At 42.5% G+C, this 19768-nt stretch overlaps 1 protein-coding gene across 3 annotated transcripts in view; it reads right to left on the reverse strand.

Annotated features, from left to right (window-relative positions):
* Window positions 1–6275: 6275 nt before the first annotated feature.
* The window catches only part of LOC144670086 (RNA-binding protein, mRNA-processing factor 2a), a 96175-nt gene continuing 82682 nt past the window's right edge, over window positions 6276–19768 (reverse strand). For all 3 annotated transcript variants that reach the window (XR_013573820.1, XM_078532493.1, XM_078532492.1), the window contains 2 exons: window positions 13081–13150; window positions 6276–7278 (listed from right to left, as the gene is read on the reverse strand). Coding sequence is in view for 2 of the 3 variants with exons in the window: in XM_078532493.1 (XP_078388619.1) it covers window positions 13088–13150 (63 nt within the window). In the remaining variant the exon portion in view is untranslated. The remainder of the gene's footprint in view (window positions 7279–13080; window positions 13151–19768) is intronic.

Raw genomic sequence — 19768 nt, forward strand, 5'->3', positions numbered from 1 at the left:
GTCAGGGTCCTCGTGATGTCAGTTTTGCAAAATTAGAGATGTTTGTCAGTTGCCCTCTGAATTATCACAGGAGCTGAAAGGACTAGAAGCAGAAGGTATCACTGACCAAATTGACTGATTGCCGTGGATATTAGAACGAGTCATTTTGCGATTTTCACATTGCACACTTAAGACTATGCATCAACCTTAAGGCAGTCAAAAGCAATCATTCCAGACACGCATCTGCTTCCTACAATCCAAGAACTACCGACATCATTTCATGACTCCACAGTCTTCGCGAAGCTCGACACGGTATGGAACCAATCTTCAGACAACGCTAGCAGAGCAAAGCCAATATCTTACAGCTTTTATTATTCAAAGAGGTGTTAGTCCACAGTGCATTCTGCATTACTGAAGGGGTTCAGCACCTAGCGCATTGCGGAAGATCATTTCTTCTTGTCAGAAATCGAGGGGACACATATGCTTGACAGCGTTACCCACGGAAGGGGTAAAACAGAACATGATCAACGATGTTTACTCAACTCCCAACAGCACAATTTGATGCCCAAGGACAAATGCTCATTCGCAGCATTCAAATTTGACTTGCTAGGGTATAGACTGATAGCAACTGAAGTCTACACACACCTCCAAAGCCATTCATGTGCTCTGACCCCATCTAACAAGAGTTGGCATCAGTTCTCGGCACTACCAACTTTTAATCATGATTCCCAGGTACACAGATTGCAGAGCCCCTTCGACAGTTACCACACATCTGTGCAATGGGAGTGCACAATCGCAAAGGACACGGTATTTGGCACCGAGATATTATTTCCACTTGCGTTGAAATGTGCAAGAACTGACAAATGAATGAAACCAGTGAGTTGTTTTTTAAAAATTCATTTGTGGGCAGCACAGTCTAGACCAGCATTTATTGCCCATCCCCAATTGCCCTGGAGAAGGTGGTGGTAAGTTGCCTTCTTGAACTGCTGCTGGCCCTGTGGTGTAGGTACAGCCACAGCGCTGTTAGGGAGGGAGTTCTAGGGATTACCTAGAAAGAACGGCGATATATTTCCAAGTCAGGATGGTGAGTGGCTTGGAGGGGAACTCCCAGATGGGGGTGTTCCCATGTAGCTGCTAATCTGATCCTTCCAGGTGGTAGAGGTCACGGGTTTGGAAGGTGCTGTCGAAGGAAAGAGTCTGTGTGATTGTGCCCCACTCCCGTGTGGTACTGGGCTGTTTCTCCACGACCCCCCTCTCATTGAGCACTTTCACCTGGAGTGCACTGCCTGTCACATGCCCTCCACCATCAACGAGCTCATGGTTGCTAAGAGGCGTCCAGGAGAGTGGGCCGGACAGATCTTGCGAGAGCTCCCGGAGCGCAAGCCCAGCTTGGGAGAGTCTTCCTGGCATCAGCTGTCAATCATCCCAGGGCATCCCACCCAGCCTCGCTGTATCGTCACAGTTTACCTTCTGGCTGTGTTGGTCATTTTCTACAGCCTTGTTCCCATTGGCATCATTTAAAGGTTGTCCAAAAATTGGAAAATCTGTAAGCTGAAACGTTTGAACAATTTTGGGAAATTTTTGGGACACCAGGGTGTTTAATAAAAAAATCCAGGACTGCCCCAGAAAAACTGAGAAGGGACCTCCAGCAATCCGATAGCTGCGCTCTACAATTAGGCCACTCTCTCAGCTCACTCATTACGATCAAGAGCACATATAAGGGTCACCAACCCTCCAGGATAGCCCTGGAACCTCCAGGAATTAAACTCCGGGCAGCTGCCGCAGTAAAACCAAGGAGGAAAATTATAGAGGTAGTAAAGCAATTGAGTTCACCATTATAATTAATAAATGGAAATATTCCAACAAAAACTGAGCACCAAATAGCTGTTTGACAGTTTCTCATCTTGGAGATGGCCATTGCCTGGCGCTTGTGTGGCACAAATGTTACTTGCCACTTGTCAGCCCAAGCCTGGATGTTGTCCAGGTCTGGCTGCATTTGGAGATGGACTGCTTCAGTATCTGAGTCGTCGCGAATGATGCTGAACATTGCACAATCAGAAGCAAACATCCCTACTTGTGACCTTATGATAGAAGGAAGGTCATTGATGAAGCAGCTGAAGATGGTTGGGCCGAGGACACTACCCTGAGGAACTCCTGCAGTGATGTCCTGGAGCGAAGATAACTGACCAACAACCACAACCATCTTCTTTTGTGCTAGGTAAGAATCCAACCAGCAGAGAATTGACCCCCATTTCTCATTGACTCCAGTTTTGCTAGGGCTCCTTGATGCCACACTCGGTCAAATACTGCCTTGATGTCAAGGGCAGTCACTCTCACCTCATGAGTTCAGCTCTTTTGTCCATGTTTGGACAAAGGCTGTAATGTCAGGAGTTGAGTGGACCTGGCAGAACCCAAACCGAGCATCAGGGAGCAGGCTATTGCTAAGTAAATGCTGCATGATAGATGTTAGTGACCCCTTCCATCACTTTTACTGATGAAGAGTAGACTGGTGGGGCGGTAATTGGCCAGGTTGAATAGTTTTCTTTGTGTACCAGGACATACCTGGGCAATTTTCCACATTGCCGGTAGATGCCAGTGTACTGGAACAGCTTGGCTAGGGGGCCGGCAAGTTCTGGAGCACAGGTCTTCAGTATTAGCGCCAGGACCCATAGCCTTTGCTGTATCCAATGCCTTCAACCATCTCTTGATATCACATGGAGTGAATCGAAGTGGCTGAAGACTGGTATCTCTGATGCTGGGGATCTCCGGAGGAGGCCAAGATAGATCATCCACTTGGCACTTCTGGCTGAAGATTGTTACAAACGCTTCAGTTTTATCTTTTGCACCGATGTGCTGGGCTCCTCCATCAGAGGATGGGGCTTGCTTGTGAAGCAGCCTCCTCCAGCGAATTGTTTAATTGCCCACCAGTTAATTGCTGTTTAAACGTCAAGAAATAAGATTGGGACTGAACTCTGCACATTTATTTCCTTCAATGACTAACTGCTTACGCATATCACATCAGCTGCCAGAAACTGACCACAAATACTGCAGAGGAGAGTGGGAAGCATTCGCCTGTATCAACGCTCGTGAACACTAGCGCATGTATCTCTATGGTAGAAAGTTCACTCTCCACACTGATCATCAAGCCCTGACTACATCATTTAGCCACCTCAGAATCTGGTCATCGATCCCCATGGTCAGATTTCCTTCATCAGTATAACTGCAAAGGTCAAGCATCTTGGCAGGTTCACTCAGAGTAGTTGAGATAGCTGCGCTATCACAGACAGCGTTAGCTACAGTGAAGCGATACTGAAGACTGCGATCGTCATGATTTCACACGTGACCAGAGCCGAGGGAGAATCAGAGACAGACGGTGTACTGCAGAAAGTAAGTCAGTACCAAAAAGTGAGTGGCTGGCCTTGTGAGAGAGAGCGAGAGAGAGACAGAGAGGGAGAACTGGCCCCGTACTCGAGTGCGCAATGATCCTACATTGTTTGGCACTAACTGCATCACCCACAGAACCTGAGCAATCTGTATTACATCTTGTCCATGAAGGGCATCTGGGTGTTAAGATGAAACAATCACTCCATGAAAGAGTCTGGTACCCAGCAATAGGTCACAGACAGTTTCTAATGAACTGTTCCAATCTTGTACAAAAATCATACTCATCAATCCACCACACACTGACCAGAAAGACATCAGCCAAACTTCTGACTCTTAGCTTTTGCATGCTGTTGACTATTAAACCATCACTGCCTTTCAACGAGAATGTCAGAAAGCAAAAGAAATTGCAAAGCGGTATGGTAAAGCAAAGGCTTCAAGCAAATGTGTGCAAAGAAATCACAATTTGAAGTTGGAGATTGGGATCGCAAACAGTCAAACCACAACCTCGCATCACATTTATCAGGACCAAAGCAGATCAAGCAGTTGCTTGGTAACTAATCTGTTGGATGACAACACAAAGACACTTGACAGTGAGCAGGCCAGAGTATTGAGGACAGTGATTGAGAGGATATATTTCTCATTCCAACAAGTGACCATGACATTGATTGCCATCCCCCCTCTCAACTGATCATACAGAATCACAACCTCAAGTTTGTACACTTCAGCACCATCATTAACAACCTTTATACCTCAAAGGCTATTTCTGTACCTAGTTCAGATTGAATTGTTTCTTAAAGAAAATGGACAATGTACATGTTTGCTTATGATGGCTTAATTTAAAATAAAAAGGTCCTTTAGGTTTACAAGGGGAAAAGATGTGGTATTCAATTGTTTAGTATTTGATTGTGTCTGTTGACACTGTTCTGGGAGCTGTTTGTCAAGCTTGGAGTGCGATTAGAGGGAGAGGGAAACAAACTAAACTGAAAACAGCTGGAAGCTTGTGACTGCAAACATTTTTATATATAAAAAGTACTAAATAAAGCTCCTGCATTACAAACTGCTGGTGTCATCTCTACAAAACTCCAATGCATAAAACACAGTTGCCTTGACTTTCACACTAGTTTATAAAGAGAAAAACTTGGTCCTGTCCACAAAACTGGCTCAATTTCCACAGCGCTTTCTAATCGCACAAAATAAAGCTTTGCCCCAAAAAGCTTAGAGGCACATGAAAGCTTTATTTAAAAAAAAAACTGCTGTCAGCTATCATCTTAAATCTTAAGTCATTTTCATCTATTAAAAATCAGGTTCCTCTCATTAGATGCTCATTAAATTTTTTTTTTTGGCTACCTAAATAAAACCACCAGTTTATCAATTAGATAAATATAAATTTGCTATGGGGTAAAGATGGGGAGTGGCATCGAGTTGCTCTGGCAGAGCACAATGGGCTGAATGGCCACCTTCTGGGTTGTAACCATTCTATGATTCTAGATCAAGAAGTATTTCCAATTTCTAAAAAAAATACTGCTTAATTGCACTGGGTTCATTGGAGGCTGTTCGATATATGCCAATGTGTCTGAGCAGCAAGCGGAAACATGAACAAAAATAACTTCCGAAAGGTTGGGCAACTGATGCTCCAATTACTGATTACTCCCAAAGTGCAAACTCCACTGGTTTGAACACGGGAGGGAAGGACAATTTTAGAACCGGTAAGAAATATTTCACACTGTGAAGAACTAGAGGCAAAAACCCAAGTAACAATTACGTGTTACAAATGGGATGACATTAAGGGGAATATGGATTGCTGAATTAAAGATAGACCCAAACTCCTCATTAAATTGAGGATCAGCTTCCCCACTCAATGTGGATTGAGGTTAAACATAAGGGTGCAACAAGTGTATATACAGACATACAGGCTACAGCCTTTCTGGCTTTGAAAGATCGCAATATAAAACATGGACGATTTCATGTGCGATTCTCATTTGTCCCAAGACAGATTATTGTAAATTCTTATTGTATTGCCATTTATTGGACTCATCTAGCAGTTATTATGCTCCTTTTAGAAAGCCAACAGTGTTAATCCTCGGAAGCTAATAGGAAAAGTACATTTAACTTTTGCAATATTGCAATGATGACTTGACCTGGAAATGATAAAACATCTTGCAAGCAATGTTAAACAGTTAATATCAACTTTCAAAAAAAGACACCCAACAGTTGTATTAAATATTGCATCAGAAGGTATCTGCTTTCATGACTGGCAGTTTCAAGTTACTGCACATTTAACTGATTTTAAAGAGAGAGAGAAACGTTGACTATGTGGACTGCATGAAGCACATCAAGAAACTAGAAACCCATCATCCTGGATCGGTCAAGTACATACATCACCAAGAGAAATGTGTTTGGCACCAATTGCTGAATGGGGGATAGTGAATGGGCAGTAGAATTGTATAGCACAGAAGCAGACTCTCATTTTCAGTTGATTCATTAACACAGTGGAAACTGGAATGTTGATAGGAACTGAAGTCATTGGAGGAAAGTGTAACTCTAAATATGGCAACCCCAAACTCTTGTTTCTAGCATCACCCAATGAATAAGTCACAGGCAGTCATTCATTCCGGGGGGTGGGTAGGGGCGAAAAGAGAGTTATGCTTGTGAATGGCTAAAACAACTGCCTATTGGGAAATCTGAGTTTTAAATATTGCACAAGGTTAATAGCTTTCAGCCTATGCTCTTTTACAGGGGCCAATGGACATTGTCCATTCTACAGCAGCATATCACTAGTCAGTCAGTTTTGGTTGTCTCCTATTCTAATTATGAGCATCATATATCAGCATTAGAGCCATAAATCACATCCAATGCAAGAAACCTGCAGTTCCAGTGCACCTTAGAAAGAGAATCATACACAACTGCGAAAAGCTATTTAACATTCGGTCTTTTATAATCCAGTTTCACATTCTAGAAGGATCAGCAACTTACATCTGAAATCTTGCAGTCCTTGTACAAGCAAAACAACCACACTCTTAATACTTTAAGTACTTAACGCCAAGTAAGCAAAAAAATACAATTGCACCTTTTCTTAAACTACCATATGGGCTATAATCAGCATTTCCAAAACACAACTGAACTAACATTAAGTTATAATACAGGTTACAATTTTAATTGCACAAAAATCCTTGATGCATAAATATTCTTCATTACACCAGTACAAAAATACTTGTACTCAATATTGTTCAAAATACTTTTAACAGGAACAGCTGATATTTGGCAAGACAGGTTTTCTCCAGAAGAGATGAGTTAACAATCCAAGGGCACTAAACAAAACAAAATAGGCTGTGGCAACTTCAAAAGTATACTGGTGGACATCCTTAAGCATCAGCACGGAGATCCCTCCAACGACAAGAGAATCTGATGATAAAAGCCTCCTCTCAAGAGAGGATCTTTAAGTTGGTCAACAGCTCAAATCCACTTTGCTGAACTGTCTTCGCAAAATGGTCAATCCCGGTCTATAGAAAAGGGTAGTAGGGGGGCAAAGGTCAAACACCAAGACCAAATGGATGCATTTACAAAATACATTTACAAAAGACAAAATACATTAGACGTGCTGCTCATGTGCCAGTCATTGTACTTCACAGTTCCATCAATGTCGGCCTTTAATTTTGAAGTTTCACAGCAGGGGTGCCATTTTACTGCTGGTCTTTGCACCAGAGAGATCAGACTGCCAGGTTATAGATCCTCCCACATGATAATTCACCAGTAAAGTTCTTTAAATCCACAGTCCTCAGGTGACCACTCCTCAAGCTGAGTGGAAGCAAGCTAGTTGCCCAAAATCTCCTTCAGCAACTTGAACCCGAAAACAAAATCCAGTCTGTCCTTGCACATCACTCCATGGAGAAACTTGAATTCTTGGATAGGGGCAGTCTGGAAAGAAACAAACAAGACACATCTCACAGATTAGATAGTATATTCGGCCGCTGTGCGCACAACACGTTTTGCAACTGGAAGAGCAATTCCACACCCAGAGCTGAGCAAACCAAATCAGGCGGGCCATGTCAAATGCTTGCTTGCTTGCTCTGCACCCCGCCTTGCAACTTCCACCAATATGGGGCATCTTCCAAATCTGTGACCCTCTGCCACGTCTACAAGAACGAGGGCTGGAGGCACAGGGTATCAGCGCACTGCTTTCAAGTCACAAATCATTTCGGGCTTGGAATTACAATTGAGCTCCCCTCTGTAGCTGGGTCAAAATTCTGAAATTGATCTTTACCACATGGATTGCAAAAGGGCCTCTCATCACCACCTTCGCATGGCAGCTAAAGCCGGACAATAAATCCTAGCCGTGCCAGTAATGTCCAAATCTTGCGAATGAAAAACAAAATTTTTACTTTAAGCAGCACCAAGGAATGTAATTATGCTAACTTTATATAAAATTACCAATAAGGCTCTAGCTGGGACATGCTGCCCTGATCTAGATGCCACGCTTTAGGGAGGTCTAGGCCACAAGATTATGCTGAGAATATTTACTAGAATGGTACCGGAAATGAGGAACTTATGTAAGGGGAGATTGGAGAATTAGGGGCTGTGCTCCTCTGAGGCAGCGATTTAATAAAGATATTCAAAAGCATGAAGCAATTTGGTAAAGTAAATAAACTGTATTTAGAGGCAGAAAGGTTAGTAACCAGCGACCACCGTTATTGGCAAAAACAACAGAAATGAAATCTCAATTTCTTTTCCTTTAATCAAATGCAGCAAGTTGTCTAGAATTCACTGCCCGTCTGGGTAGTGGAGCAGGTTCACTAGCAACTTGCAAAAAAGGGAATTGGATAAAGAGAAAAAAACTGCGGGACTGAGGAACAGGTAGGAGAGTGGGGTGAATTGAACCGTTCTTTCACAAGTGTCTACAGTAACGTGACTGGACAAATAACCTCCTGTGCATTATTAATCCCTTATTCCATTCAAGTAGAGGAATGAATGCCTGGACAGTCCACCATTTGTACAGTGCTGAAAATTTGTTATAAACAACATCAAACTGAAGAAAACATGGTTGGGACAAATTCCATACAAACATATGATTTAGGGAGAGTAGGCCATTCAGCCCCTTGAACCTGCTCCACCATTCAATAAGATCATGCCTGATCAGATTGTGGCCTTCACTCCACTTTCCTGTCTACCTTGACTCCCTCGTCAATGAAGGATCTAACTCAGCCTTAAAAACATTCAATGATCTCGCCTCCACAGCTCTCTGGGGAAAGAATGTGTTCCACAGACAAATGACCCTCAGAACACACTGCTCCTCATCTCAGTCTCAAATGGGAGACCCCTTTAAAAAAATAAAAGCAAAATACTGTGGATGCTGGAGATCTGAAATAAAAGCAGAAAATGTAGGGAAAAAACTCAGGTCTGGCAGCATCTGTGGAGAGAATCAATATGAGTCATATTGGACTCAACGTTAACTTTGTTTCTCTCCCCACAGATACTTCCAGACCTGCTGAGTTTTTCCTGCATTTATTGTTTTTACTCTTTTTTTTTAAAAAACTGTGTTCACTAGTTCTAGTCTTTCCCACAAGGGGAAACATCCTCTCAGTATTGACCCTGTCAAGTCCCCTCAGGATCTTAAAAGGCTTCAATAAGACTCTCTCATTCTTCGAAACTCCAACAGGTATAGGCTTGACCTGTTCAGCCTTTCTTCATAAGGCAATCCTTTCACCCCAGGAATCAGTTGAGTGAGTTTTCCCTGCACTGCCTCCAATGCAATTATATCCTTAAATAAGGGAGAACAAAACTGTACAAAAGTGCCCCAGATGAGGTCTCACCAATAGCCTATACAACTATAGAAAAGCTTCCCTACTTTTATATTCTATTCTCCTTACAATAAATGACAACATTCCTTTTGCCTTCCTAATCACTTGCTGTAGCTGCATGCTGACTTGTGATTCATGTACCAGGACACCCAGATCCCTCTGTACCACATTGCAATCTCTCTCCATTTAAATATGGTGCTTTTCTATTCTCATCACCATTATACTTCATCTGCCACATTTTTGCCCACTCTCAACCAATCTACACCCCTTTGCAGACTCACGTCCTCTTCACAACCTGCTCTCCTACCTAGGTAGGAGTCATCAGCAAGTTTAGCAGCCATCTCTTCATTCAAGTCATTGTTATAGATTGTAAATAGGTGAGGCCCCAGCACCGATCCCTGTGGCACTCCATTTGCTCCATCTTAACAAAAAGACTCATTTATCCCTACATTCTGCTTCCTGTTAACTACCCAGCCATTTACCCATGTTAATCCCTACAGCATGAGCTCTTATTTCATGCTGTAGCCTTTGATGTGGCACCTTAAAAAGGTCTTCTGGAAATCCAAGTACACCACATCTACAGGTTCCCCTTTATCCACATTGCTTGTTACTTCCTCAATTAGCAAAACCACCATTTCCCTTTCACAAAGTTACGTCGATAAGATTTTCTAAGTGCCCTGCTAAAACCTCCCCGATAACAGATTCCAGCATTTTCCCTGTGACAGGTGTTAAGCTAACTGGCCTGTAGTTCCCTGCTTTCCGTCTCCCTCCTTTCTTGAATAGAGAGACAAGAGAAGTCACATTCATTATTTTCCAATTTGATAGGAGCTTTCCAGAATCTAGGGAATTTTGGAAAATTAAAATTAATGCATCTCCTCTCTCAGCAGCCATTTAGTTTAAGACCCTAGGGTGATATTCATCAGGGACGGGGGACTTGTCAGCTTTTAGTTCTAATAATTTCTTCAGTACATTTCCCTAGTGACAATACTCCACCCTCACTTCCACCTCTTGATTTACAAGTATTTCTGGGATGTTACTGGCATCTTCCACAGTACAGACATACAAAATGTATGTTCAATGCATCTGCCATTTCCTCGTTTCCCATCATTACTTCTCCAGACATCCAATGCTCATTTTACCCACTTTTCCTTTTTAAATACCTGTCAGAACTTTTACTCTTAATATTTTAGCTAGTCATTCTTTGCTGTTTTCTATATCCTGTCCAATCTTCTGAACTTCAGCTAATCTTCCAGAAATTGTATGCGTTTTCAATCTGATATCACCTTTAGCTTCCCTAGTTAGCCACAAATGAACCATCCTCCCTCGAGAGTCTCTTTCTCACTGGAAAGAATCTTTGCTGAGTGTTACAAAATAGCTCCTTAAGTGTCTGCCACTGCATCTCTACTGACCTACCTGTTAACCTAATTTCCCAGTTCACTTTAGCCAGCGCTACCCTCATACCATTATAATTGCCTTTATTTAAGTTTAAAACACAAGCCTTAGACCCGCTCTTCTCTCCCTCAAACCGAAGGCGAAGCTCAATCATGTTATGATCACTGCTACCTAGCAGCACATTGACTGGGTCAAAACTTAATCCTGCCTCATTGCATCTTACCAGATCTAGAATAGCCTGCTCTCTGGTCGGCTCTGGAATATGCTGTTTCAAGAAACTGTCCCAAAAACACTATAAACTCATCTTCCCGGCTACATTTACCATTGGATTTGTCCAATGTAGATTAAAGTGACCCATGGTTATCACTGTTATCTTCCTCACAAGCCCTCATTTCTCCTTGTATATCTGACAGTGTAGTTACTGTTAAGGGCCCTAAACTACTCCCACAAGGCTCATTACCTTTGCTATTTCTTATCTCTACCCAAACTGATTCTATATCTTGATATTTAGAAGTAAGGCTCTCTCTCTCTCTCGCTCTCTCTCTCTCTATTGTGCTAATGGCATCCTTAATTAACTGAGCTAACCCTCCTCCTACCTTTTCCTACCTTCCTGGCTATCCGAATGTTATATACCCTTGAATATTCACGTCCTAGCCTTCGTCTCTGTAATGGCTATCAGATCATACACATTTAGTTCTATTTGAGCTGACAATTCATAATATTGTTACCAATGCTACGTGCATTCAGATACAAAGTCTTTAGTTTGGTCTTTTTTTTTACCATTTTGCAACCTCTAGCCTTGTCTGCTGGCACATTTAGAGTTTGTACACTGTCTTCCTGCAATGCTCCGATTACCACTTCTCTTGTGGTATCTTGCTCTCGTAATGAATTTAAAGGGTTAGAATGAGACATCTTCCAATCCCTTGCCCCCACTATTTAGTTTAAAGCCCTCGCTACCACCCTAGTTATACAACTCACCAGCATTGTTTGGATGAAGCCAGTCCCAACGGTACAGCTCCCACTTTCCCCAGTACTGGTGCCAGTGTCCCATGAAGCGAAACCCATTTCTCCCACAACAGTCTTTAAGCCACAAACTTAACTCTAATCTTAATTAAACTTACGCCAAATAGCTCGTGGCTCAGGTAATAATCTGGAGATTACCTTTGAGGTGCTGCCTTTTTAAATTTAGCCCCTAGCTGCTCATATTCCAAGTAAAACCTCTTTCCTAGTCCTACCTACGTTATTGATAACTACATGGACCACAACCAACTGGACCCTCCCCCTTCCACTGCAAGTTCCGCTCCAGCCCTGAGCAGATGTCCCAAACCCTGGCACCAGGCAGGCAACACAGCTGTCTGGACTTTCGGCTACAGAGAACTGTCTCCCTACTGCAATCACATTCCCATTAACTCTCTCACTTGAATGGCTTCCTGTCCCACAATGCCATGGTCACCGTCTGTTCATCCAACCCTGCAGCCCCCACTGCATGAATCTTGAATCTGTTGGACATTTGGAAGGACTGAGGTTCCTCCACTTGAACTCCATACCTGCATCACTTGCAGTCACACCATCCTGTCCCTGACTGCCGACCAAATTGGAAACCCTATCCTAAGGGGGCGTGATTAAGGTGTCCAGCTAACTTGCCACTCCCTGATAGACAATCGCAGTTTGCAAAGCTCAGACTCCAGCTCATTAACTCTGAGCCAAAGTTCCTCCAGCAACAGGTACTAACTGCGGCTTGTTTACCTCTGGCTACACTGGTGTCCCATGTGCTCCAACATAATCCAGCTGCAATGAATTACTTTAATTTTTAATCCTCTAACCCTGCATTGCACTTTTTAAAAATTATTTCAATTGATGTTGTAGTTACCCTGATTGAAATGGAGATGGAGGGGGGTGCGGAGAAAGAGCGTGAGAATACCCAATCACCTACCTCTTTCCCCGTGATGTCACATGCAGGCTGCTAGCCCAGCCCTGCTCCCGCCCTCTCACCCCTGCAGAAGTACTGGTTCAGGAGAATGGTTTCAGGAATTTTGCATATACAACTGCTTTTTTCACCTTGGAAGGAGTAATCTTCTATTTTCTAAATTATCCAAAATCATTTAGACAATTTTCTAAAATTTATTTATTCTTTCATGCTACGTGGGTGTCGCTGGCAAGGCCAGCATTTGCTGCCCATTCCTAATTGCCCTGGAACTGAGTTGCTTGCTAAGCCATTTCAGAGGGCAGCTAAGAGTCAAATTAATGCAAAAGGTAAGACATGGGAAAGCAGAGAGGCTTTCTCGTGAGGGTAATGCGTAGAAAGCAATTGGCTTTGCATCAAGTACAGCACCTACTCCAAGTGGCCAAGGATGCATCTGCCAAGTTTGAGCTAAATTGGTCAATGCCAAACAATGCCAACAGATCACATTCCTGTCCTTTCTTGTAACAAGCACCAGAAATAAACCTGGACAATGGAGGGAAGGAGCAAGATAAAGCGGAGGAAAAGAACAGGATGCTGACCAGCTTAATTACGATCCAAGGTACTTACTAAATACTTAACAAAACTGACGGGACTTCCATCCTTGCGGTGAAGCTTCAGATGGAGGATACCAGCGCATCTGAAACAAAGAAGAGCAAATCATTGTATTTGCAAGACAATCAATTTAGTGGTTCAGTATTTAGGGCTCCCCTTCAATGCACCAATTAAATTTTCACAGTGCACTGGTTGCAGTAACTGGTGGACATTTTGTTGAACATCATTCTTTAAGTCCTCACTTTGACCATTGATTCAGAGCATGGTCCTGATTTAGAACATCAGGTATCTGTGGGTAGAAGAGAACTCCAAAATCTACTGCCCTCCCTTGGTACTAAAGCAAGTTTCATTAGCAAAGCCTCTTACTCAATGCCAACATGTTAAGTTATCCCCCAAGTAGCATTCTGGGTGAAACAAAGTTGCTGGTTTCTGTCATGGTTTGGTTGGCTTGTTGTGTATCATGGAGAAGCACAATCTATAACTCACTAACTAACACACACACACCCTAAACCTCCTGTGGACTTAGTATTAAGAACATTGGCTGCTAATATTTTTCAAATCATAATGGGATGTGGGCTTCACTGGCTGGGCCAGCATTAATTGCCCTCGAGAAGGTGTTAGTGAGCTGCCTTCTTGAACCACCGCAGTCCCTGTGGTGTAGGTACACCCACCGTGCTGTTAGGGAGGGAGTTCCAGGATTTTGACCAGCGACAGTGAAGGAACAGCGATAAATTTCCACGTCAGGTTGGCGAGTGGCTTGGAGGGGAACTTCCAAGTGGTGGTGTTCTCATGTGTCTGCTGCCCTTGTCCTTCTAGATGGTAGCGGTTATGGGTTTGGAAGGTGCTGACTAAGGAGCCTAATCTCACCTACCCTTAAGGCCACTGTTAAAGCTAGGCAATTGCAGCCACTTCTCAATTCTTGAGACATTGGGAAATTAACGAGCAATTTACTAGAGTGTCTCAATACGTCGAATTGCAAGCATCTGGCTTTCTTTGGGACAGAAGTGATCAACGAATGCTAGATAGGAGTGTTGTCTTTACAGCGACTGCTGGAACAGTTGACATTTTATCCATTCCCATTACATTTGATCCACATTCAAAATGAACTAGTGATCTCTAGATTAACATATAAATCATTAAAAAGAGCGTTTAGATGTCATAGCCAAATCTGCACTCAGATTTTCAGAAACGCACATGAAGGGCCCAGGGGGAGGGGAATGTTACCACAACATGCTTAACAAAATTCCCACAGTAGCTCTCCTCTTGAATTCAAGTCAAATTCAAACCGATTACAAAGCTGCCCACCTTATACACCTTGTCCAAAGCATTGCTTTACAGTTACAAAGTATAACAATACGAATTGGGCAGTGATTTCTTGACCGAAGAATAAATTGAATCAAGCATGGATTCCACAATACAAAGCTCGGATAATTATTTGAAATAATTTCTGGTCAAGCTCCCTGTGGTACAGGGAAAAAAGAGTGAGAATAGTCAGTTATGTTTATTTAATCTATATGCAGATCAAGCCATGAAACCTTAAGGGATAAAAGCAAAGAACTGCGGATGCTGGAAATCCAAAACAAAAACAGAAACAGAAATACCTGGAAAAACTCAGCAGGTCTGGCAGCATCGGCGGAGAAGAGCACAGTTGACGTTTCGAGTCCTCATGACCCTTCAACATCTGTTGAAGGGTCATGAGGACTCGAAACGTCAACTGTGCTCTTCTCCGCCGATGCTGCCAGACCTGCTGAGTTTTTCCAAACCTTAAGGGATGCTTGATTCCATGTCAAGTTCAGGCAATTTACCCCTTCGCATAAAGTTTAGAAAAGGGGCATCCATTGGCCCCTGTGGGAGCTGCTCAGGCCACATTTTGCAGTGTCAGAAGATGTGATGTGTTCAGCATTTGCTGCTACTGGACATCGAGATGCCCCTGCAACTTCTGGAACACAGGCTACCAAACCTAAATGTTGCAATGGGCTAACCAAGGGTCCACTACTTCAAACACTAAGGAGCCAGAGCCAAATCTGAGCTAATTGCCCACTTAGCCTGAATTACACTTTTAAAAATCTGTATAAGCGACCTCCTCCCTATTTGCGAAATACTTAAGGCCATTTTTTTTTAAAAAAAGCATCGAGGCTATGGTCATTCACCTACAGCTTCATTGGGTCAATCACAGTCTAGGTGTCAGATATCAGGCTCCCAAAGCAGGTCGCCTTCTCCCAGCTTGGGCAGAGCCAGATGCATCAGTGGATGACAGAAAAGTAGAAGCACTTCAACAATGTGCTGAAAGCCAACATGAAGAAACGCAAAACACTTGACATCAGCTCCTGGGAGACTGTCGCCCAGGACCAAACCAGATGGCGGCAGAGGCTGAGGGAAGGGTTCCAAGCATTTTGAGGCCCAAAAGGAAGAGGAAAAGCAAAGAGCAACAAAAAAAGAACACGCGATGTCCCAAATATAATAACTACATAACCAGACATCCCACATGACAACAAATGCTCTGCAGTCTGCAAATTCCGAATTGGTCTCAGTCACCATCTTTGGATTCCTGGAAGACAATTATCCTTGCTAGCAAGGGATAATCACTAATATTTAAAAAGTTCAAATGGGTTGATTTAATATAAAACATTTAAATCTAATAGGTTTAAATCTAATAGATTTTACTTTTTAAAATCAGATTTATGACTTCCGGATTTACTGTTTAAAATTATTTGATCAAAATTATTGTGCTTTCAAAAGGGACAGAGGTCATCAAAAAGTAGACAATTTTCCTAAATTTAAAAATGTAGACACTGATTGGCCAACCCCTTTATAATGCAGCACCTAATTTACCCCCCACAAATTTGTGGTGCAGCAAAGCCATGCCCACAATTGCCTACATTAGCCTACCTCACTGCCGCCCAACAAATCCATTCAAGAAACCACAAGCCTGCATTTAGGAGACCAGAAATTGTAAATCAGAGGCTGAGCTAACTAATCTATATGGTCATTTGGTATCACAAAACTCAAGTATTGCTGAAAGAAGACATGTTGTTGAAGCTTTTCGTCTTTCACTCATCAGGGCAATTTGCGAGAATACCAAAACGTTATGGGAATAACAATTTACACCACGAGAAGAGTGCTGATTGGTTGGCAAGTAGGCTCTGATTGGGAGAGGCATCTCCATGGAGAATGCACCAAGTTAGCTGACGACTGACAGTTAATTGCCAAGCTTTGGTTAAATTCAAACCAGGCTGGTCAATTTTGATTGGTCAAGGCATTGCCCTGAGAATGATCCAGAGAATGTCTGTTGCCTATTTTGTTCAATTGAAAAAGGCGTAGTGTGTATGTTTTCTGTCTGCTTGCAAAAGATAGGACCCTGTGTACTATGTAGTAGCTTCTAACATCCATGAGCGAGCCACGCTGAATCTTAAATTGGTTGCCCATGTAATTCTTGGGTATTGTTGCAAATTGTCCTGATGGTTGCAAGATAAAGCTTTTTTCAGCAATATTAACTAATCGATAAAAGTGCATTATCTGTGTGCGCGTGCACAAGTGTCTAACGTTTTGTTAATTTGGGGTGAGTGAGACAATAAAATAACCTTTATTTTTAAACTCTCAAAAGGTTGCTGCTGAGTTAATTAATTGGAATGCACATTTCAAAAAAGGTAAGAAATGACATCTCTTTCCATACAAAGGACATCAATTATGGGCAGTAAGAGAGGACATACATTGTCTGACAAAACATCTATATTTCTAGACAACAGCTCACCTTAGCCAAAGTGTAAAGGGCAAAACATTCCCCTAGTTGATGTGGAACATTGCTCCAGGGTAATAGGAAAACTAGTTTTAAACACAAATTCACTCAGTCCATACATTTTTGGTTCAGAGCAGTGAATCATGGAAAATAGAGGCCTTTTAGGTCAGGGGACATGAATCTTCTTTATCCATTAAGCCGCACTAATGTAGGTCATGTGCAGGTGATCAAATTCAAGACCAGAAGAGCTCCGAAGGCTGTGGGAAACGGAACTCAGCACATCCAGCCAGATTTGTCCTGACATCAGCCAAGACTTGGTGACCTCAATCTGACTAAAGGCAGAATACAAACCAGAGTGTTTCAAAAATTTGATTGCTGCAACAGAAATCATTTCTCAAAGTTATGAGCCCAATTTCAGGCTGTTGGTTGCAAATGAAGTGCAATTCTGTAAATGAAAAAAAAAATCTTACTTGAGGCTTACTTTAAGCTAAAAGCACCAGTTAGTTTAGCTTCATGCGAAAGAGAGAAAATCTCCAGCTCTGTTACTTCTTGAAAAGGTGCAAGAATTGGATAAGTGGTTTCAATCAACATAAAAACTAACCTTGGAAGAACACAGGTTTTAATTAAAATCAACTGCCAATAAATGCAACAGATGTTATCAGCATTTGGGCCATAAAATTGCAGTGTTGTTAAACAAAAAAAAAAGTGTCAAGCTCTTGACGACTGGTGAATTGTTACTGGATATTTTGGATTTGCGTTCAACTTGGATTGATAATGCTGGATTAAGCGATTCCCAACTACTGAACCACCACCATCCCACAATGATAGCTAATCCAAATTGGACAGTCCAAGTTAACTACGTTATCCAGCTGGAGGCTACAAAATTAATAAACAACAAATAGCCAAAGCACCAAGCCGGGGTATGGAAAATTTACTCATTCACAATCCAGAATTCACTGCATGAAAGGGTAGTGGAAGCAGATTGAATGGGGACTTTCTAAAGGAAATTGGATTTAGACTTGAGAAGGCAACTTTTGCCAGACTATGCCACAAAGAGAGCCAGAAAATGGGACTAATTAGTAGCTCAGACAGCACAGGCTTGATGGGCCAAATAGTCTCGTTCGGTGCTGTATGACTTCAGTTTGGGCAGACTGCCTTTGGCATTTCAGTTTACTTAAACAGGCGCTCATCTTCCAAGTTGAAGGGTCAAGTATCTGTGCCTTCCGACATCTGAAAATTCTCAAAAACAACCAGCCAAATCATTTGACAGTTGTTTCAAGCAATGAGCACTGTACATTGAGACAACAGTTTTTTTTTGGGAAGTGGGGATAGGAAGAGGGAAAATATTTAAGTCAGAGACAGAGGCATGAAGCATGGCATCAAGATGCGACGGTGACTGAGGGGTACGCATCAAGAGGGAACCACGCAGATTTAACCCAAATCAGAGGGAACGCCAAACTGGATTTGAAAATAAATCATAGCATCCAGAGGAGTATGGTTTCAGGAAGTCTGCTATTGAAGGCAACAAGATAGAGTGTCACACATCCAAATCTGCTGTTGGCAAAGATACGTGGTATTGTAAGCAGGGTAGATGGAAGCAAAAATAAAATGAGATTATTTTTCAATTCATTGGATGTGGGCATTGCTGGCTAGGCCAGCATTTATTGCCCATGATTAAGCGACTGGGTAAAATTGTGGCAAATGGATTTCATCGTAAGCAAATGGGAGGTTAGCCAATTTGGACCATAAGAGAAGTTTGATCAGAATACCTTATAAATAGTGAAAATCTGGAAAGAGAGAAGTCTCAAAGAGACTTCGGGGCCCATGTGCCCACATTAAAACATAATGAATAGGTACAGAAAATAACAAGGCGGCTAACAGAATGCTGGCCTTTACGTCTAGAGGACTAAAGTAGACGGGGCAGTAAGCTTCTTCAAAACAAAGCCATGGTCAGACCACACCTGGAGTCGTGTTCAATTCTGGGCACCACATCTCAGGCAGGATGTGCTGGAGTTGGGAGGGAGTGCAGTGTAGACTTACCGGAACTACATCCGATTCCGTGGGTAGAACGCCAGATTACACAAAGAGCTGGATTCCGAAGAATTTAGAAAGTTGAGGATTTGATCGTAGTTTGAGATGTTAAAAAGGGAATTAATCCGGGAGCTAGAACGAAACTGCTTCTGATGATTGGAGAGTCTATGACGGTGAGGGTGGTGGGGGTACATGACCTCAAAAATTGCAACAGGGACTTGAGTGAAGTTAGGAGATGGTTCACACCAGAGGCTGGTCAAAGTTTAACACTTCTGCAAAGGCAGTTGATGCTAGGTCAATTGTTAATTTTAAATCTTAGGCCGATAGTTTTTTTTTTTGGTTAGCTGAAGGCATTGAGGGATATGGGGCATGGAGTTAAATCAAGTCAACAGCTCAGCCTATAGTGCTACAGGCTTGATGCTAAATGGCCTACTCATCCACAGGTAAAAACGGCCTACGGTGAATTAGTGTTGATGTTGGAGCAGCAAACTCGTGCATGTCTAAATACAGTGCAGCAGAAGGCAAAGGGGAAAAGATTCATAGAATGGGGTCTAAAAGATTAAGTGTTCGAGAGAATACATCAACTGGGTAGTATGAACTATGATAGTCTCGTCACTAGAGGGGAACACTTCTACATTGTACTGGCAGAGATCATCAGCTGACCAGATTGCTAACGGTACAGAAATCAGATATTCTTTGTACCTTTTTTAAACATTTGATTTGAGAAGCAAAGATGAAAAGTAAAAGAATGTGTCCTGGCATAGCATCTGGCTCTATACCCATAATCTTCCAACTGGGCTCCATTTGGTCAGAGACATTGCTTTCATCCCCAGCCAAGATCAGGCGCTCCAGTAGTTTCTCAACTGTGGAAGAATTTGTAGACTCTCACCAAGGTCACTAATTCTGGATTCAAGTTCCCCTCCAGGGGGAGGGGGG

Source organism: Cetorhinus maximus, chromosome 30 (assembly GCF_964194155.1).
Source record: "Cetorhinus maximus chromosome 30, sCetMax3.hap1.1, whole genome shotgun sequence".
Classification (NCBI taxonomy): Eukaryota; Metazoa; Chordata; class Chondrichthyes; order Lamniformes; family Cetorhinidae; genus Cetorhinus; species Cetorhinus maximus.